Source organism: Schistocerca cancellata, chromosome 10 (genome assembly GCF_023864275.1).
Source record: "Schistocerca cancellata isolate TAMUIC-IGC-003103 chromosome 10, iqSchCanc2.1, whole genome shotgun sequence".
Classification (NCBI taxonomy): domain Eukaryota; kingdom Metazoa; phylum Arthropoda; class Insecta; order Orthoptera; family Acrididae; genus Schistocerca; species Schistocerca cancellata.
In genome coordinates this window covers 222,943,574-222,964,790 of record NC_064635.1, presented here as the reverse complement: position 1 = coordinate 222,964,790, position 21,217 = coordinate 222,943,574, and the positions used below count along the sequence as shown (strand labels likewise).

General features: G+C 38.6%; 1 protein-coding gene across 9 annotated transcripts in view; it reads right to left on the bottom strand.

Annotated features, from left to right (window-relative positions):
• LOC126106877 (longitudinals lacking protein, isoforms N/O/W/X/Y-like) overlaps positions 1-21,217 on the bottom strand; it is a 321,743-nt gene that overhangs the window by 72,118 nt on the left and 228,408 nt on the right. For 7 of the 9 annotated variants that reach the window (XM_049913277.1, XM_049913278.1, XM_049913280.1 and 4 more), the window contains one exon: positions 7,397-10,502. The exons of the other annotated variants lie outside the window; for them this stretch is intronic. In XM_049913277.1, coding sequence (XP_049769234.1) covers positions 8,246-10,237 — 1,992 coding nt within the window. In that variant the 5' untranslated portion in view covers positions 10,238-10,502 and the 3' untranslated portion in view covers positions 7,397-8,245. Of the gene's footprint in view, positions 1-7,396; positions 10,503-21,217 lie in introns of those variants that run through there. 9 annotated transcript variants of the gene reach the window in all.

Sequence of the window (21,217 nt, the reverse complement as noted above, 5' to 3'; positions counted from 1 at the left end):
TTAATAAAACCACGGACTTCTAACATTTGTAAATACATTCTTCAGCCCTCTTAAGTATCATCAGTGGCTTCTGCCAGAAACTAACATTTTATTAATTTTTTTAAGTATCAGAGCTTTTAGCATGAATTCACAATACTGTTGCAAGACACAGACAATGACGTACTTCTACAACTGTATTTCAATGTAGCAGTCACTTTAGCATTCAAAGCAACAATCCGCACACAGACTGTGATGTGCATCTTTTTTATGCAATACATATTGTAGCCATGTTGAGAAGATCATTGACAGTGAAAGCCAGTACATCTAAAGTTACTGTAATGTAAATTTGTGTTTGTACCACAGCTTTTGGGAGTGGTTTCAGAATGAAAGCACTGTGCAATATGTAGCTTTGATATAAAATGTTAGGTCTCTTTTCGTTTGTTATTTAGAACTATAATTTGTTTTAGGCATTATGAGTTCACAGCAGTTTTAAGATGTGGGAATGCGTCTACGAAAAAGTGATTTTGGTTTCAAATATAACACTTGAGATGATGGTTGGTTGAAAACTGCATGTCCTAGTGGTTCCAAAGTGAAACCACCTGCTTAAAACAACGTTACCAGTTTCCAACTTTTACCAGTTTCCTCTTGCACAAGGATGTGCTGAAATGTAGTGTCACCAAATTTTTTAATGTGAAGGCTCTTAAAACTTTTAAAATAAAACAATTGTTTGGGAGAAATATGTCCGTTCCTAGGGTGACTATATCAAGAAATAAATATGTAGACACACTGAACAAATATGTAGAATGTGAATTTTAAAATTTTCCCAGCGAATTGACTGTTCAAACAAATTTCGGGCTTGCAGCCGGTCATCATTCAATACTTCGCACGATATTTCAACTGGGCACCTGCCACTCATCTTCAGGTGAGCCGTCGCAGACTGGCGATAACGTCCTCCGCTCCGCAATATATAGCGTACTGTAACTATTCTGCGCATGCATCGAAAACTTGATAGTTGAACCAACACTGCCCGCCGGCAGCGCCCTCGCTGGTGGAATAGTGGAACTCAGTCGCCCTCTGCGTTGCTGTTTGCCACGGCCGTCGACGCACTCTGTCGTCTTCGATTTGAGCAAATTGTGGAGATGATGGGATTCCATACACTGTCCAGCTGGTAGCCGCTGTCACGGTTTAACAGATTTTCCACCAGTCGTATTTCTACGGATTCTTTAATAATGGAGTCCCAGAAAGACGTTGCTGTGGACAAAATCATTGTTTTCTCATACTCCATTGAGTATGAGAAAACAACTCCATGGAGTATGAGAAAACAATGATTTTGTCCACAGCAACGTCTTTCTGGGACTCCATTATTAAAGAATCCGTAGAAATACGACTGGTGGAAAATCTGTTAAACCGTGACAGCGGCTACCAGCTGGACAGTGTATGGAATCCCATCATCTCCATGATTTGCTCAAATCGAAGACGACAGAGTGTGTTGATGGCCGTGGCAAACAGCAACGCAGAGGGCGACTGAGTTCCGTTATTCCACCAGCGAGGGTGCTGCCGGCGGGCAGTCTTTGTTTAACTGTCAAGTTTTCGATGCATGCGCAGAATAGTTACAGTACGCTATATATTGCGGAGCGGAGGACGTTATCGCCAGTCTGCGACGGCTCACCTGAAGATGAGTGGCAGGTGCCCAGTTGAAATATCGTGCGAAGTATTGAATGATGACCAGCTGCAAGCCCGAAATCTGTTTGAACAAATATGTAGAATGTTAATAATGTTTATTTTACTTAAAAAGCTTTACTAGTTGTCACACCAAAAATTTGGAGGCATTTTCAGCATGCCCCTGTACTCACTGTTGACTATGATAATAAAGGTTAATTTTGCAAAAAATTTTAAAATTATATTTATTTTCATATTGTTGGGACTCAATGGCATATTTTACATGTAACAAAAATACTGCATGCTGTGCTAACTTGTCAAAAATTGTGGTAGTGTTTGATACATAACCAAAAGTCTTAAAAGGTAGTTTCTTAATCACAAGGAAAACACACATCACTAAATCAAAGCCTATTCTGCATGTCCACAATTCCCTACTTCCATCTCATGTGAGAATCACATTACAGTCACTGTAATGTAGTACTCTGTACCCATAAAAGTTGAAAGACCAATACCTGTAGAGCCTTCATCCCATACTGAAGAAGTCAATGACAAATTGTAAAATCTACATAAAAGAATAAAACTTTAAAGAACTTGCTTTCCTTTATGCTGCAGCAATGCTGATCAACCATATGCATTCAAAATAAAGCAATATCCCATTCACAATTCACCAGGCCTTATCAAAACACAAATACACTACAGTACTGTAACTTCTTACAGTAGATGCAGAATACTGACATACACCAAATGCAATCTACAAATTTTTCAATATAGAGCAGGCCACAATTCATACATAATGCCAAGGTTTGTTTATGTAGGTGTACCTTCAAATTTCTACTATGTGCAGCAAGATGCAGGTGTAAAATCCCTAAAGTGCCAACACGAGATGTGAGATTATGTGAAATCATAGACAAAAGGAAAAGCCAAATACAAGAAAAAAATGATAACTGGAGAAAGGATGGGGTTAAGCTCTAGGCTATGCTGGGAGAGGATGAGAAGATACATCATGAGAGATTTAGAAACTACTGTAAAGAAGTATTTGTGAATGGAACAACCAGAAATCACTACAATGAGTTATTGAACTATAGCTGAGTGTGCACTGATTTGAACCTTCCAGCAGACGAAAACTGTGCGCCAGGCTGACATTTGAATCTTGGAAGTACGGCATGTAGTGGATGTACTGACAGAAGTAAAGCTCCGAGTGTGGGTCTTGAGTCATGCTCAGACAGGTCAAGTGGTGGCAAAGATGGCCGCAAAAGGCAAAGGTCTCAGGTTTGAGCACTTATCAGGCACGTAGTCTTAATCTGGTATGACATTTCACACAAAACATAGATCATATCTGAAATTCAGCTTCACTGTAATAGGTATAGTATACTATCTAAAGCAACAGATGAAAAGTTGTGCCAAACTGGTACTCGCACCCTGATTTCCCACTTACTGTGAGTGGTCACCTTACCACTTGTCTATCCAAACATGATTCGCAGACTCCTGTATATCACATATATATATCTACTTATTCTGATACATTATTGATTCATTCACCCACACTCACACATCTCTTGATTCACAAGCAGGTTTTACACTCAGAACAATGAGAAATCATAGACTATTGTTGTCATTTTCGTCACAGGCCCATCTTCGCTCCATATATATGAGATGAAACTTCAGTTTCAAATATGAGATCAAAAGATGTGCAAATATGCGTAAATGAATAAATAATTTATAAGCAGACATACACTATGTGATCAAAAGTATCTGGGCAACTGGCTGAAAATGACTTACAAGTTCGTGGCGCCCTCCATCAGTAATGCTGGAATTCAATATGGTGTTCGCCCACCCTTAGCCTTGATACCAGCTTCCACTCTTGCAGGCATATGGTCAATCAGGTGCTGGAATGTTTCCTGGGGAATAGCAGCCCATTCTTCATGGAGTGCTGCACTGACAAGAGGTATCAATATATATTGTTCAGTGAGGCCTGGCACGAAGTCAGCATTCCAAAACATCCCAGAGGTGTCCTATAGGATTAAGGTCTGGACTCTGTGCAGTCCATTACAGGGATGTTATTGTTGAGTAACCACTCCGCCGCAGGCCGTGCATTATGAACAGGTGCTCAATTGTGTTGAAAGATTCAATTGCCATCCCCAAATTGCTCTCCAACAGTGGGAAGCAAGAAGGTGCTTAAAACATCAGAGAAGGAAAGTAGGTCTGTGCTGTAATAGTGCCACACAAAACAAGAAGGTGTGCAAGCCCCCTCCATGAAAAACACTACCACACCATAACACCGCTGCATCCGAATTTTACTGTTGGCACTACACAAGCTGGCAGATGGAAGTTCACCAGGCATTTGCCATACCAACACCCTGCCATCGGATTGCCACATTGTGTATCATGATTCATCGCTCCACACAAGTTTCTCCACTGTTCAATTGTCCACTGTTTACACTCCTTACACCAAGCGAGGCGTCGTTTGGCATTTGCCGGTACGATGTGTGGCTTATGAACGGCCACTCGACCGTGAAATCCCATTTTTCTCACCTCCGGCCTAACTGTCATAGTACTTGCAGTGGATCCTGATGCAGTTTGGAATTCCTGTGTGATGGTCTGGATAGATATCTACCTATTACACATTACGACCCTCTTCAACTGTCGGCGATCTCTGTCAGTTAACAGACGAGGTCAGCCTGTATGCTTTTGTGCTGTACGTGTCCCTTCACATTTCCACTTCGGAAACAGTGGACCTAAGGAGGTTTAGGAGCGCGGAAATCTCGCGTACAGACGTATGACGCAAGTCACATCCAATCACCTGTCCATGCCTGAAGTCCGTGAGTTCTGCGGAGTGCCCCATTCTGCTCTCTCACAATGTCTAATGACTACTGAGGTCACTGATATGGAGTACCTGGCAGTAGGTGGCAGCACAATGCACTTAATATGAAAAACGTATATTTTTGGGTGGTGTCCACATATTTTTGATCACACAGTGTAGATAGGTATGACATACGGAAGTTTGTAAGTGTAAGTGGTAAGGTGACTGTCCCCGGTAAGAGGAAAATCCAGGTTCAAGTTCCAGTCCAGCACCAATTTTCGTATGTTGCTTTAGGTAGAGTACCTATACCTGTTACACTCGAGCTGAATTTCAGGAATAAATTTCAATATTTGACTGTAGTTCATCATCAAATACAAATCTAGATAATTTGATGGAGTGTGTAGGCATATAGAAAGTGGGAGGAGTGCAGCTTGTGTTGACTTTACACATATTCTGAAAGTAGTTGTATGTGCCACTTTAAGAAATATCTGATTTTGTTAAATACCACAGTCCTCATGCTTGTACTTCACAGACACAGATCCATTAATCTCAGCATACATCAGTTATCTAACATTCTTCAACATCCAATAATAAGTTTGCAATTGAAGGGTGTAGGATGTCAAACAGGCCGACTTGGAGCAGGAGAGGCACTGCAAGACATTTTAATTTCCACTGTTTACACTTTAACAAATAAATTTTTAAAACTTTGTCAGCATGACCAGGAAGGATTCAGGATTCACACTCACAGTAGTGGAAGCTCAAAAACATTAACAAAATAACTTTTTTACATGTGTAATTTCATCATTTTTTTCACTTACTATTGGCTGCATTTGTTGCTATATGCACATATTTCTTCATAAGTACGAGAGATTCTTCAATGAATTTTGCACTGCTTATTAAACATGAACTCCTTAATGCAAAACTCTAGAATTTTCCAAATCTATTAAAAACTGTGGTAAAATTGAGATAAGTAACTATAAAATTTGAGTTTTTTCTAAACATGAAGTTTAAAATGTAACAGCTCATTCAGTTTTTCATAAATTAAATAAATTCTAGAGTTTTCTACACCTGTAAGTGTGGTTTGTATGCTGTACAAAATTCATTGAAGAGTCTCTCTTACTTATGAAGAAAATTGTACATATAGCAACAAATTCAGCCAATATAAAGTGAAAAAATGATGAAATTTCACATATAAAAAAATTATTTTGTTATGTTTTTTAACTTCCACTGCTATGGCTGTGAATCCTGAATCCTTCCTGGTCATGCTGGCGAACTTTTATGAATTTACCTGTAAAAGTATAGACAGTGGAAATTAAAATGTCCTGAGGTGCCTCTCCTGTTCCAAGTCAGCCCTTTTGACGTCCTACCCCCCTCCTCTCCCCCTCCCTTAAGTATAATATATTGTGAACATGTTCTGTGCAATGTAGTGCAAGCAACACAGTCAAACAAAATCTCACAGCTATGTCTTTTAATTCTGCAACACTTTTTTTCCCATTCATGTATACTCAAAAATGTCATTAAGCTGTTGTTTCATGTGGTGTTTTGCAACATTTGTCTAAAGAAAACAATTTCTCATTCAACATATCAAATTATATTCCATGAAATAAATTATCACAACAGTATCTTTCCTACACAGACAAAGTGTTTTCAGTCTTGGCTGAGAATGTGAGAGCATGTTAAAACACGGCACACACAAATCTTCAAATAGAAAAATATATTATGGGAGCTATGGGGCTATCAATTGGAGAATACAATTAGTCAGAGAATGAAACGACAGGAAAAAAATCACATAATCTTTTTATAAAAATGAAAACAATCAACTTTTACAATATAATGTAATTGTAAAGATAAAAAACTCTACTCACCAAGCAGTGGCAGAACACACACATAAAAGAAGGTTATAATTAGACAAGATTTTGGAGCCAGTGGCTCCTTCTTCAGGCAGAAGAGTTGAAGGGGAAGGAAGAGAGGTGAAGGAAAAGGATTGGAGAGGTCTAGGAAAAGGGGTAGATTTCAGAAAAGTTACTCAGAACTGAGGGTCAAGGGAGACTTACCAGATGGGATGAAAATCAGTCTTTCCCTCTCATCCTTTGTGGTAAGTCTCATGTGACCAGCAGTTCTGGGTAACTTTTCCGATATCTACCCCTTTTCCTAGACCTCTCCAGTTCTTTTCCTTCACCTCTCCTCCTTCCCCTTCAACTTTTCTTCCTGAAGAATGAAACACTGGCTTCGATAGCTTGCCTAATTATAACCTCCTCTTATGTGTGTATTGTGCTGCTGTTTGGTAAGTACATATTCTTTTTAGGAACTTCGAATTATGTTCTGATGACAAATGTGCCAAATAAGGTAAGGAAAAATCTGAGTTATGCAACTGCTTTTCCTACAAAAAGTTTTATGAAGCCACTCATATCACTCCAGCAGCACACAAACAGTTATTTAATGGTCAATATTGTTTCCAGTAATTGACAGCCTATAATGAAATGAACAAACCTGGATCTTTCTGTCTATTTACGCAGGGTAACTATGGTATCTTTAATGCAGACTCTACATTGTAGAGTGTCTGAGTCTTGAAACAAGGATCTAAAATGTTCCCACATCGCAGTCCAGAAAATAACCTTCATCGTTCATTCCCATACACATCAGTTTCTCACACAACACTATATATACATTATGTATGTTCTGTAAATATGTTTGTATGAAATATTGAGTCATGTTAATGTCCTGTTCCCTACTCAAGTCCCCATTCTTGTACTTCCATTAAATCCATTTGGGAAGCATCCTTCCTAGTAAACCAGTTTTATATGGCAGTCCATCTTAAATTGATTTAGGTATAGATTCCAACATAATTTACAGCTGTTTGAATAGCCAACAGCGTAGGCAAACAATAGAGGATTTATCAATCTGTTAGCTTGAAATACATTACTCTTTTTGAAATATCAATTCCATTTTATTGTTGATATAAGAAGCAGGATATTTAAGTTTCTCACTATATGTTATATCTGTAAAAAAATTAAAATACAATGCGCTTCTCCAAAACTTAAATTGCTTCGCTCAAAATGGTTACAAATTGTTCATCAAACAGTGCAACACATACAAACACTAACTGAGAGCCATTTTTCTTAATAATTCTCATAAGTACACAAACAGCATGATGATGAGCCCTTCCAATTAATTCTGGATGTAAAATGTCTCTCCATTAAGATATCCAAGTGTGAGGTACTGAGGAAGAAACAAGAAAGAAAAGAATATACATAAGAATATGAAGTGTTAAGACACTATCGCACGCCGAGAAGTTGGACAATTGGAAACAGGAATAGAGAACAAACAAAGTGGACATTCAAGTTATTCTGGACAAATAGGTAAACCAATTCTTGGTGTTATCATTATTATCAGCTACTAATCCAATCGGATACTACAGCTGTCAGAATTATCGTATCAGCACTACTTCATCTGCACTCACCTAGTTAAGATCTTCCCCACAAAAGCAATATTCTGTTTACAACAAAATGTATGAATGATGAGAACACAACACCATTACTGGCATAATTATTTCTTCAAAGAAAATGATTTCACATGCTCCGAGGTTTTCAGATTTCCACATAAATTTTAAAATATACTCATAGCAGATATAATTTACACAGGGATAAATTTGTACCAACACAGCACAAGAAATCACTTCAGCAAGCAACTCATAAATACACACTGCACTGTTGAAATAAAAGTCACACAAAAAAGTACCCACTCAACACTAATCGTTCCTTTCTTGGTGTTATGTTCACATTATTACATAACACGTTCAGGAAGTGCTTATTTTTTGTGCATCTGACAACGGCGAGAAGCCATGTGTGTTTTTAAATTATCACTCCTAGCACATCGATAATTGCAGCGAGGGCACTGATAACGACGTTCTTTACCACATTGTAGATTTACATGTCTCTGCAGCCCTTGGGGATGCTGATAAGACTTCCCACAAGACTTACAAGTAAACTGATTATGCAATACTGTCTGGGATGTTGTCAATGTCATGTTACTCAAATCAACACTGCCAAATAAGGAATGCAGATTATTAATTCCTTGAGTGCGAAAATTCTCTTTATATGTAAGACCTGCACTCACTCTCCTGACTTCCTCAATGTCAACTTCTCCACTGCTACAATCATCACGATAATCACTGGCACAAAGATAGTCCTCATCGTCATCGAGAGTAAGGTCTTCAACAACTTCCACATGATTCTCAGGAACCTCAGATTTTATTACTAAAGATACTTCCTGTTGGTGTGCACTTACTTTTGCTGACTTTTTATCAGGTAATACTGATCCTGGCATTAAAAACTGTTCATTTTCTGCAACAGTCATTAACGTGCCGAAGCTCTGCAACTCACTGTATACAGACTGCTGAGGAATTGGACTGTAAGACGATGAACATATGGTAGTGTGGGCACATGATACCAAAGTCTTTAGCGCCCGAATTGGACTGTAAGCTGGTCCGCCATTTGAATTATGCATTGTGGCCATTACTTGTCTCTCTGATGAAAGTTGATGCACACTATCAACATCAGGAATAATGATATCTTCAAATGTATTCTTGCCTGCTCGATCAGAACAGGCACGATTAATGTCTTTTCTTTGCATTTGAATGGATTTAGATATGGAGTATCTTTCCCCAGAAACTTCTTCCTGGGATGATACAGCTGGAGAGCATCCTCTAAATGACTCCATCTTATGTTCTGGTTCATTCTGACCTGAGGTACAGCATGGCATAGAAGTAGGTCGAGATGGCAGGATTTCTGGAGGTGCACTTCTTCCACTAACTCCCAGAATGCTGACACTGCCATCACGAAAATTGTCACCGTCATCGAGAGTTACGTCTGCAATAATTTCCATGTGACTCTCAGGGCTCTCAGATTTTGTTTCTTGCTTTACCTCCTGTTTTCGTGCACTTGAATTCGACAAGTTTTTGTCACGTAATACAACTTCTGGTATCGAAAAACGTTCATTTTCCGCAACAACTGTTTTCCCATTGGAGCTCTGCAACTCACTGCACACCGACTGAAGAGGCACCGGATTGTACACTGGTCCACCAGTTGAGTTATGTGTTGTGGGCAATACTTGTCTTTGAGATAGAAGATGATGCACACTTTCAAGATCGGGAGTAATGACTTCTTTAAATGGATTTTGGCCTGTCAGCTGAAGAGAATCAGAGTGACTAACACTTTTTATGCACTTCTGAGTGGAAATAAGAACCGAGTTTACTTCCCTGGAACCTCCTTCCTGGGATGACACAGTTGGAGAGTATCCTCTAAATGATTCCAGCTTATCTTCTGGCTCATTCCGACCTGAGGTGAAGCACGGCACAGAAGCAGGTTGGGCCGAGAGTGTTTCCGAAAGTACTGGTGGCACATCTCTTCCACTGCCTTTCTGCACGTTGACACTGTCAATACATCCACTGCCAGACAGTCCCCTAACCTGAAGGGACTCCGAGAGCTTAAGAACACCACTAAGCTCCTTTTGTGGTATATTTACTTCACCACGATACATGAAGTCCAGCAAAGCTTTAACCACATCGTATTTTACTTCGTGCAGAATAATAATTGGGTGCTTCTCATTGTTTTCGGTGAACAGTTCCTCAAAATATGGACTACAGGCTGAAAGAATTATCTTATGTGCTCTTAAATGGTGGCCCTCAGCACTAATTGTGCAGTCTGTTAATTTCTCATTGTCCAACAGAGCATCAAAAACTGACATCAAAGTAGCTTGATGCTTGTTCCACCTTAAATGAATGTTACTGATCTGATCCATTCTGTCTAGCTGTCTTCAAGGGACTTCAATCACTTCTTTAATATTGACTAACTATTACAGTGATATCATTTACTACAAATGTTCAGTTTCCTTGGAACAATAAGGATATAATTATCTCCAAGTTGATCATCTTCAGGCAGTGAAGTAATGTTTCTCAGAGGTCTGCCGAGTGCAATCTTCAATCGTTTATGAACAATATCCATGGCAATGATCTTCTTTCAAATTGCAGATACAGTTGCTGTTCCAGAAATTTTGAGCGCCTGACCTAGTGTGCAAACAATCTTATGTTAATCAAATTGTCTCCAGGAAAAATAAGCTATAAAATTATTTACAATGCATGAGTGTAGGGTACAATGTCTGTTAAGGTAAGTCACCAGAAATGATGAGAAATTAGGAAGAATTCATAATTATTTCACACAAATGTTACTGAAATTGACCCAAACAGAGGTATCAGATGATTGTCGCAGAATTATATCACAACACATGTTTGTTTAAGTCATGTTTTAACATCACTCGTCAGTTTCATACAATATGTTGGCACAATGTTGCCATCATCAGGTATCTTCCTACTAATTATACATTACTTTGTTTGACTACATTTGCTGTAACAGTGATAGTTTTGCTGTCAGTGGGCATGGCAGTGAGTCTGAGTAGAAATTTACATAACTAGATCTGTCCAACCAATTCCTTGAGTTACATTTTGTACATTTATCTGCCATATATTAAGTGAAATAAACTTTGACTTTCACATTCTTTCCTTGAACAGAGCACTAGACAAAATAAAAAATGTCACTCAAATTCTCACAGATAATTATACTATTAAGATGATATACTTGAACACCTATAGTATTAAAGTTTAATCAACTATGTTATGACACATATCAATAAAAAGTATACTTTAGTTATAATAGAAGGAAACATTCCACGAAGGAAAAATATACCTAAAAACAAAGATGATGTGACTTACCAAATGAAAGTGCTGGCAGGTCGACAGACACACAAACGAACACAAACATACACACAAAATCCAAGCTTTCGCAACAAACTGTTGCCTCATCAGGAAAGAGGGAAGGAGAGGGAAAGACGAAAGGATGTGGGTTTTAAGGGAGAGGGTAAGGAGTCATTCCAGTCCCGGGAGCGGAAAGACTTACCTTAGGGGGAAAAAAGGACGGGTATACACTCGCACACACACACACATCCATCCACACATATACAGACACAAGCAAAGTATACTTTATTTACAGAAACCACAGGAAAATATAACAAATCCTAACAATATTTTTTTTTTAATTAAAGAAATAGCTCAAGAATTTTGTAAGTACTTACGATGTTACCAAAGTGAGTGTTCGACTCTGGAGAAGTTTTTGGATGAAGTCCTAATTGTTCCTTTAACACTCAGTATTCAGCAGTATGCTTCCATTTTCTGTGCCATTTATGAAGATGTTGAGTTCTTTGCATAAATCCATTTGATATTCATAATCCATTTAACGAAATATGTGAATGGGTGTCAGGTGAAATTTTAGCTTGTGGCTGCTACTGACTTGTAGTATCCATTCGTGTGAAACACATCAGTGTATTCACTGCCTTATCGTATTGACAAGCTGCCAAGTGACCAACATAGAGGAGTCAACCTATACTGTTTGAAAGGTATGTTCCTTAACTACTGTGTTGAATGTAACTTACCATGCGTTTGTGAATGCTGCACGAGCGGACAACGCAAAAAAAGAGTAATTCTTGGGTGCAACTGGATCAGTGGGCAGTCACCCCTGTGGATTTAATTACTAACTGAGTCTCTGTATTTTAAGTGGTAGCTCTACATTTCTGCTGGGTGCGTTAGCGATTCTGTACTCAGAAATACAGTGACAATTCCTGAGATGGCAGGAATCCCGTCAAGAGGAATACAGAAACTAGTGCTTATGTGTTGAGGAGAAGTACAGACAACTGAGTGAACCAAAAGATGTGGAAAAATACATACATGATTTCTGACCATTCTCAATATTGATACAGTATACGGGATGGCAAAATTCAACAGCTCCCAACTTCTGAAATCCAAACACCCATTTTGTTTCACATTCATTTTCATAACTATTGTACAAAAAAACTACACATAGATGTAACTGATGGTTGACCTAAACCATAAATGCTCATTTTTTCCAAATAAACACAATATATAATTAAACAGTGACCAGCTGCAAGTCCGAAATTTGTTTGAACATAATCTATTCAGAGTAAAGTGACTCTTTACTTTGTGGAAACCTTACTGTGTCATAAGCTTATCAGTACTATAGCTCATGTGGGCGTCAGCAAATATTTCCTGACAAAGCCTATTCCTACAAAACAAATTTTGAAAGAACTGCAGTTGGATAGAGAGAGTGAAGTGCACATGTGCCTACCCTACACCTAAGGCAGGGATCGCTCAACAGTGTCATAAGCCTATTTTGGAAAGGAAAACTGGATTTGTAGTGCTGCTAGAAGATTTTTAGTAAAGAAGTGAATTGTTCATCTACTGTCTCTCCTCTGTAAACCGCTTTCCACTGTTCGTCCTAAAAATTCTCACTGATTAGTTTAACTGAGTCAGCATTTATGATTCTGTGAAACTGTTGAAAAGGACACTTTATTAATAACACAAACACTAGGCACTTCCTTGAACTTTTTATTTAATAAATAGTATATATTTACATGTGGTACAATTTCCTGTGATTTCTGCTATAAAAATCTGTTCTGTACTGGCACATATAGTAATGTAATCAAAATGTAATAATTTGCAATGCAAATCTGCTCTGTACTGATATATGTAGTAATATAAGCAAAATTTGTGTTAAGTGAAGACTACTACACACCGTAACGATCGCACATCAAGTTGCAGACAGGCACAACAAAAAGACTGTTACACACTGAGCTTCCAGCTAAAGCTTTCTTCAGAAAGGAAAATGCACAAACGTTCACACAAGCAAGCATACGTCACATATGCATGACCACTATATCTAGCCTCTCCAGCCAGAAAAAGCTCAATGTGTAACAGTCTTTTCGTTGTGCCTGTCCGTAGATCAATGTATCATCTTTATATTCCATCTGGACTTTCCATTGTTTGACTTGTGTTAAATGCAGTATCTTAACAGCATAATTATCTTTGACAGTCCAACCACTCCAGTATAAATTATTACACATCTGTGTGGGAATCACTAAATGATGTCCCTGAGTTGTGTGAAAAAAAAGAGTAACGCACCCAGCAGAAATGAAGAGTTGTGTGGTATCTCTGATTTGTAATGAAAGATATTGTGTAACTTCTGTGACATGTAAGTTCTGTACAAATAAAGTTGTATCAGAGATTTATGTTGGCTGATGTTAAAAATCCAGTCGTAATTGTACCAACTCATTTCCTGGTGCCAAAACCCAGAAAAAAGTAACACGGATAGGAACTTTTGGAATCTCTGGGACGTTTGTGATACTTCAAGATAATTTAAACATTGATTCTCAGTGACTACACAGGCGAATTTCTACACGTATAACATATAACACATGCTCCCTGTTAAATCATCTATGCATTGGTACCTACAGCTTACTTGCATTCATTACTGTTATGTATCAGCATCACCTTATTGCCCGTATACTAGTTGTTGGAGTATATTTGAGTAGAGCATAAAAGAATAATCTTATTACATAACAAGCGACAGCTAATTTCTGGCAAGAAAGTTTCTTATTAATGCTTGTCACATGTTGCCATCTGTTACGGATGTTACAATTATGACTAAACATGAGCAAAATTTTCAAACAACAGACAGAAAAGTAAATATATCTAGAAACAAAGATGATGTAACTTACCAAACAAAAGTGTTGGTACGTTGTTAGAGACACTAACAAACACAAACACACACACAAAATTCAAGCTTTCGCAACCCACGGTTGCTTCATCAGGAAAGAGGGAAGGAGAGGGAAAGGCGAAAGGATGTGGGTTTTAAGGGAGAGGGTAAGGAGTCATTCCAATCCTGGGAGCGGAAAGACTTACCCTCTCCCTTAAAACCCATATCCTTTCGTCTTTCCCTCTCCTTCCCTCTTTCCTGATGAAGCAACTGTGGGTTGCGAAAGCTTGAATTTTGTGTGTGTGTTTGTGTTTGTTAGTGTCTCTATCAACATACGAACACTTTCATTTGATAAGGTACACCATCTTTGTTTTTAGACATATTTTTCCCACGTGGAATGTTTCCTTCTATTATATTCAGACAGAAAAGTAAAACATAAATGGGGAATGTACAGTTCCAGCGTTACACAGTTCATTAATCAAATGTATTCATTGACAACTCCATGTACAAAAATGAGACTGAATACATTAGCACTTGATTGCAGGACTCTTTGGCTACATTAATGACCTTTTACAACATTATCCAAAAGACTTACTTGATGACATGGAATACGAAAGCCATCTCTTAGTATGTGAAGACTATACAAAATCTGTGTGGCATGTGACCCTGAATGCAAAATACAGTATGGAGCAACAGCTGACAGGTTGACATGTGGGATTTCTACACATTCATGCACATACTATGATCAACTACCACCAAACAAGTTACAGCCATTTTCTGATAACACTGAGCATTGGGCTCATTTCTGGGAACAGTTCAAATTCCCTGTTGATGCCGACCAAAACTTGTCAACTGCCAACAAAATTGTATTTCACAGAGGGTACATGGCACTGCTGGAACTGCAGTTGCTTATGAACAAAATTACGGGAACACTTTCAATTATTTATTGTACAAGAACCAAACACTGTACAGATCCCAAACATATATCATTTTGAAGAGAAACCCTAAAAGTAGTTTTTTTTTTATGTATACCACCACAGCATAGTTTGGTAATCTGCCGACAGTCAGCGCTAGTGGCAAACATTGTGAGTTCAGGTGCAGAGTGAGCTTTCTGTGTGTTGGAGTTCAACAAAAACAAGTATGCTACAGCTTTTTAATGGATGTTTTGAACCAAATACAGTAAGAAGCCACCAACAAGGAAGGCCATTTACCACTGACACAACAAATTTGTTACGACAGGTTGCTTGTGCCTGGCAAAGAGAAACGGACATCCCAGTGTGAGTGAAGTGAATGTGCAACACATATGAGAGACATTCATAAGGTGTCCAAAGAAATTGGTGCATCATGCATCCCGCAAATTTCAAATGGCTCCAATGACAGTATGGAAAGTCCTGGGACAGAAAATGTCCATGAACCCATTCAAATTGGAGCTAGTGCAGAAGTTCCCATGCTGGGATGGGTACGGCAATAATTCGATTACCATGTTGATGTCTGCCTGATCACTCATGGTTTGCGTATCAAATGTTTGTAAAGAAAAACTTTCAGAGTTTCTCTCCAAAATGCAATATGTATGACATCTGTACAATGTTTAGTTCTTGTGCAATAAATAATTGAAAGTATTCCCGCACTTTATGTACACCCTGTACAATTATCCAGGCAGATCTTGACTACCTGGAAGACATTATACCTGTAACCTAACATGTACAGGCAGCTTCTCAACCATCTGACCACAAATAACATATTATCAAGAACACAGTTTGGATTTCTGAAGTGTTCTGATATCGAGAAGGCTATTTACAACTACAGTGAAAATGTACTTAATTCATTAAATAACAAGTTACAAGCAGCAGGTATTTTCTGTGATTTGTCAAAGGCATTTGATTGTGTGAACCACAACATCCTTTTAAATAAATTAGAATTCTATGGTGGCACGGGCAGTGCTGCAAAATGGTTCAAGTCATACCTCACTAACAGGAAACGAAGGGCGTCAGTGCAAGGGACTAGTGAATTAAGTCATCAGTCATCATCAGAATGGGAAGAAATCACATGTGTTGTCCCACAAGGATCCATCTTAGGGTCATTGCTTTTTCTTGTGTACATTAAAGATCTCTCATCAGTTACACTGCCAGAAGCAGAGTTCGTTTTGTTTGCAGATGACACAAGTATTGCAATAAATAGTATGTCGAGTGTAGTTCTAGAAAGATCTGCTAACAATATTTTCATGGATAATGGTTTAAAGCCAACTCACTGACATTGAACTTCGAAAAGGCTCATTATATGCAATTCAGAACCTGTAAGAGGTTTCCACCCAGCATATGCATAAAGTATGAAGAAGGGCAGATAGAAGAGGTTGACAGTCTTAAATTCCTGGGATTACAACTTGATAATAAATTCAGTTGGGAGGAGTACACCACAGAACTGCAGAAACGCCTTAACAAATCTGTATTTGCAATTCAAGTGTTAGCAGACATAGGCGACATAAAAATGAAAAAGCTCACATACTTTGCCTACTTTCATTCCATAATGTCATATGGTATAATATTTTGGGGTAACTCTTCAAGTCAAACAAAAGTTTTCAGAGTCCAAAAGTGTGTAATACGTATTATTTGTGGAGTAAATTCATGGACGTCCTGTAGAAACCTCTTCAAAGAACTGGGTATACTAACTACTGCCTCTCGGTGTATTTACTCCTTAATCAAATTTGTCCTAAATAATATATCTCTTTTTCCAACAAACAGCTCAGTTCATACATACAATACCAGGAACAAAACTGATCTGCACAAGGACTTAAAAGCACTTACTTTAGTTCAAAAAGGGGTCCACTACTCAGGAACACTCATCTTCAATAATTTGCCAGCAAACATAAAAAATTTAGTTACAAATAAAGATCAGTTTAAAAGGAGCCTGAAAGACTTACTATTGGCCAACTGTTTCTACTCCATTGATGAATTTTTTAATAGAAACAAATGATGTATTGTATATATTCATACTATTAGAATTGATATTTCAGCTTAAAAAAAGACATGTTCCACATCCAAGAGGATCTCCATTTACTGAATGCAATAATTGCATTCAAGCTCTTGAGACACTACGGTACAACATAGAAGCTTACGCTCGAGTTTTAGTTGCACAGGTACTTCGCAGTTTCCAAGAAGATATACGTCAAAGCTGGATAATTCATACAAAGAGAGTACAATGCTCGGGATAGAACATCCTGAAATTGATGGAATACTTGTCAGAAGAGGCAGACAGGGCAACAACAGTGCAAAAGATCTGTAGGGCAACTTGCGTATTAACTAACACCGGACTGACTACATCAGCCCTCAATATTCAATCTATGTCAGGAGTTACAGCACATGAGCACTTACGGAAGGTAGAAGCCTACTGTGTGTTTTATGAACAGGGTAGTCATTGGGCACAAGATTGTGAGAAGGTGAAGGATTTTTATAACTGCCTCAAGATTTTGAGTTCCAGCAATAGGTGCATTCTTTGCCTCAACCAGGCAGTAACAGTAAGAGACTGCAAACAGTAAGGAAAATCATTATGACTCTTCTGCAAGAAAAGCCATCAAAAATCAGTCTGCAGCGATTTAGAACATTTTACTTCATCCATTACTCCTGCTGAACACAGTTCAGTGATCAATGTGAACACCAGATGTTTAGAATTCATTCATCTCCATATATCCTATGTATATGTAATGGGGACCACAGGTGTAACTTGACTTACACAGTGCATTTCCGATGGCAGCAGCCAATCCAGCTTCATTAGCAGATCATTGACCAACTATTTAAAACTGGAAGTCATTACAAATCACCCACTAGCAGTCAATACTTGAGTCTTCACTCACGACATCACACACTTGCCATTTGGTTCTGAGGCTGAGGAGTCCCGTAGAACAATGCTCGCATTATAGTTCCTCTTTTTGATAGAATTAATTCTTTTCAAGAGTTTAAATGCCAACACATTAGTAATTTACAACTGGCCGACTGCACAGATGGATACTATGATCTTCCCACTGAGGAACTTATTGGAGTGGATCACTACCACACTTGCATGCGTATCCCCATCACTGGCTTTACTGACTCTGAAATCCAGATGGATCCTCAGCAGAAACTGTCCAGGGATTTCTGTAAATCAAGCCATCATTAACCTCATCAACCTGCTGTTCAATCAAGCATTTGAGAATGCAGTCCAAAACTTCTGGGATTTTGAGAAAATAGTAATATGCAATGGTCAATCAATGAGTGCAAAGCATTCAGAACTTCTAGAGAAATTTCCTATTCTGTCAAAGGATCAGCAAAGACTGGTCCATCCTCTATGCGAATCGGCAGCCATTCTTACAACTAACCTTTGTAATGATGCTTCCTCACTTTACAGGGGCGTTTGGACAGAAATGACATTGTCAGCACTGCATACGAGAGACAGATTTTAAATTACATCCAAAACTGACATGCTGAATTGGCTGACAACTTTTATTTGCCTCATCAAACTGTGATGAGGTGTGCCCACATATTGCCAAGTTGTTTCAATTACGCTCCAGAAGTTTTGCTGGGAAGCCCCTACACATCCTCCGCACAATTCTGATCTCTCATCGAGCAGTTTCCATATTTTTGGAGCCCTGAAGGTAGAAGTTTGTGGCCACTGATTTGCTTTGGACAAAGAGGTGTTCACCTGGTTACACTCATGGCACCTTAGGCAACTGCCAAGATTTTTATTGAAAGTATTGATGTCTTGTCTCACAGTGAGATAAATATATTAACAGTTATGGAAATTACTTTTGAAATAAACAGTTTGTTTACTTTTTTCCATCTGTTTCATTTTCATTCAACTGTCTCTTAAAATAAGTATCAAAACAAAATGCTGTAATGTACAGTTTACCTTCCGTGACTATAGTCGTTCTCCTGGAGCTAGTTCACAATGTATCAACAGATCAATTCTTGTAGGCATTACAAAGATTTATTGGTTTGCATGGCATTCTGCACATCATCTACACTGACAATGACACCATCTACAATGACAATGGCCAAATGTACCACAGATCCAACAAAGATGATGATGATGACGATGACGATGACGATGACGATGACGATGACGATGACGATGACGACCATATTTGGTTTGTGGGGTTCTCAACCGCACGGTTATCAATGCCCATACAAATTTTCAATTTTGTCGATGTCCATTCTCACCACTTTTCAGAATGACGATGACAGCAGCGCAAACACACAGTCCTCGCGTGATCAAGAAAGAGAAAAACATCTCTGCTGTTAAGACCCACCAATACATCATTCAACAAGGCATAACATTTAAAACTCCATGTGCAGATTGATGGAGAGAATGGAGGGAGCAAATGGTACGATCAACTAAATGATGTTTCTGAAAAGTACTCAGATGCCCCAGTATGGATGAAGTAGGGCTACCAATTGTGCTTGTGAATATTTAAACTGATTTGAACTCTAAGCAAATATCTCAGCTGCAGACTTCCTCAAGAGGGAGAGCCTCACAGAACTGCCAATGACACCCAAGCCACCAGCCCTAACAGACTAGACAAGTGTGTTCAGACTCCTTAAGAAACAGCAAAAGATTTCTGAAAGTGCTGGAGTAAGGAGTGTCTAATGCATTTGCACAAGTCAAATGCCAAAACGGAATATCAGTCAGGATCCAAGTCAGTGGTTTTGTCCTTCAGCAAGAAGTAGATCTCCCACGGAACTTGTGGGAAAAGGCAAGCACGCAAGAGCTGAAAGAAGGCAGAGAAGAAATTCCACACACAGCCACCCTTGCTACTAACAGTGGAAGACACATCACCAGGCAACTCCATCTGATCCAACCTCGTAAGATAGACCAGTGTGGGGAAGATGTGAGGAATTATTAATAGTGTCTGTTGTGTTGCACTATACATACACACATAATACTGTAGCTGGTAGATGCACATACGGTAGGACACGACAGCAGTAGTGGTGTGGGCTGCAGGCAGGTGCCGTAGGGGAAATGCCAAGGGCTGGAAGGGAAGTGTTGTTACAAACTGAAGCCTACACTCACATTGTTTGTAAATATTAAACAGGGCCCCTGCAAGCCCAACTTGCACAGTGACCATTCAAAAAGATCTGTCACTTCTGCTTTGTTTAGTATCTAAGAAGAATTCCACTGAAAATGCAGTGATTAATTTTTGCTTGGCATGTCAATCATTTGTAACTTTCAGAGAAGTGTCATAAATGGCGAATTTTGAGTAAAACCGAAACATTTCTCTGTTACCATGTTAAAATTGGCTTCTTTTGATACAACACGGCAGGGTTTACACAGTCTCATCTCAATAACCCGTGCGGACATGATTGCGAGATAATTCTGAAACGGTTGTTTTTTTAAGTTTATCGACTGAGGAAAAGTAAGGTCAGCATCTTATGAAAAAACACATCCTCAGTACAGAATAAATGTGTAATGTCTTCACTTACATTGTTCCAAAAACCATAGCATTTCTCGTTTCACCAGCTATTGATGGCACCTAAAAATTACACTCCTTCGTCGAAAAAGTATGTACTTAGTGGAATACCACGGTAGATAATGAAGTTTTGTATAATAAGTGTATGGCAAAATTTTCTCCTCTTAGCAAGCTATCATTTGCCAAAATCTCATTTCGATATCTCAAACCATTTATGCAGAAATATGAGGAATGTTAGGGATATTTCACTACGGTTTTATCACTGGTGTGGCGCGATTGCAAATGAGTGTGCTACATCAGATCAATTTTCTCGAGACTGGTGACAGATCGAGACCTCCACCCAATACTAAAGAAAAATTCAATACGTTAGCAACATTTCATATGCAGCAACATATTATCTAATATGCACCAAACGCAAAATCATAACGACCAGTTTTTCATTACCAACTTTTTTTAATTTCGTGCAGTGTCTTACTTCCATGTAAATATCACAATAACTATGACAACTAAGTAAATAATGGGCACAGCTTAATGAACCTCAAATACAATGCTACAAGTAAAGCAAAAATGAAACGTTTTACAAAGTAGTTTCTGTAAAATTGTCCAAAACTGATGGCAGCACGTGTGCCTTGATTCTGTCACTGCCGGCCAGCCAAAAGGTGGCAGACAGTATATGCCTGCCCTTCTGAATAAACGAATGAACTCACCCAGCACTTTGGATGAAAATTGGTCACTACACATGGG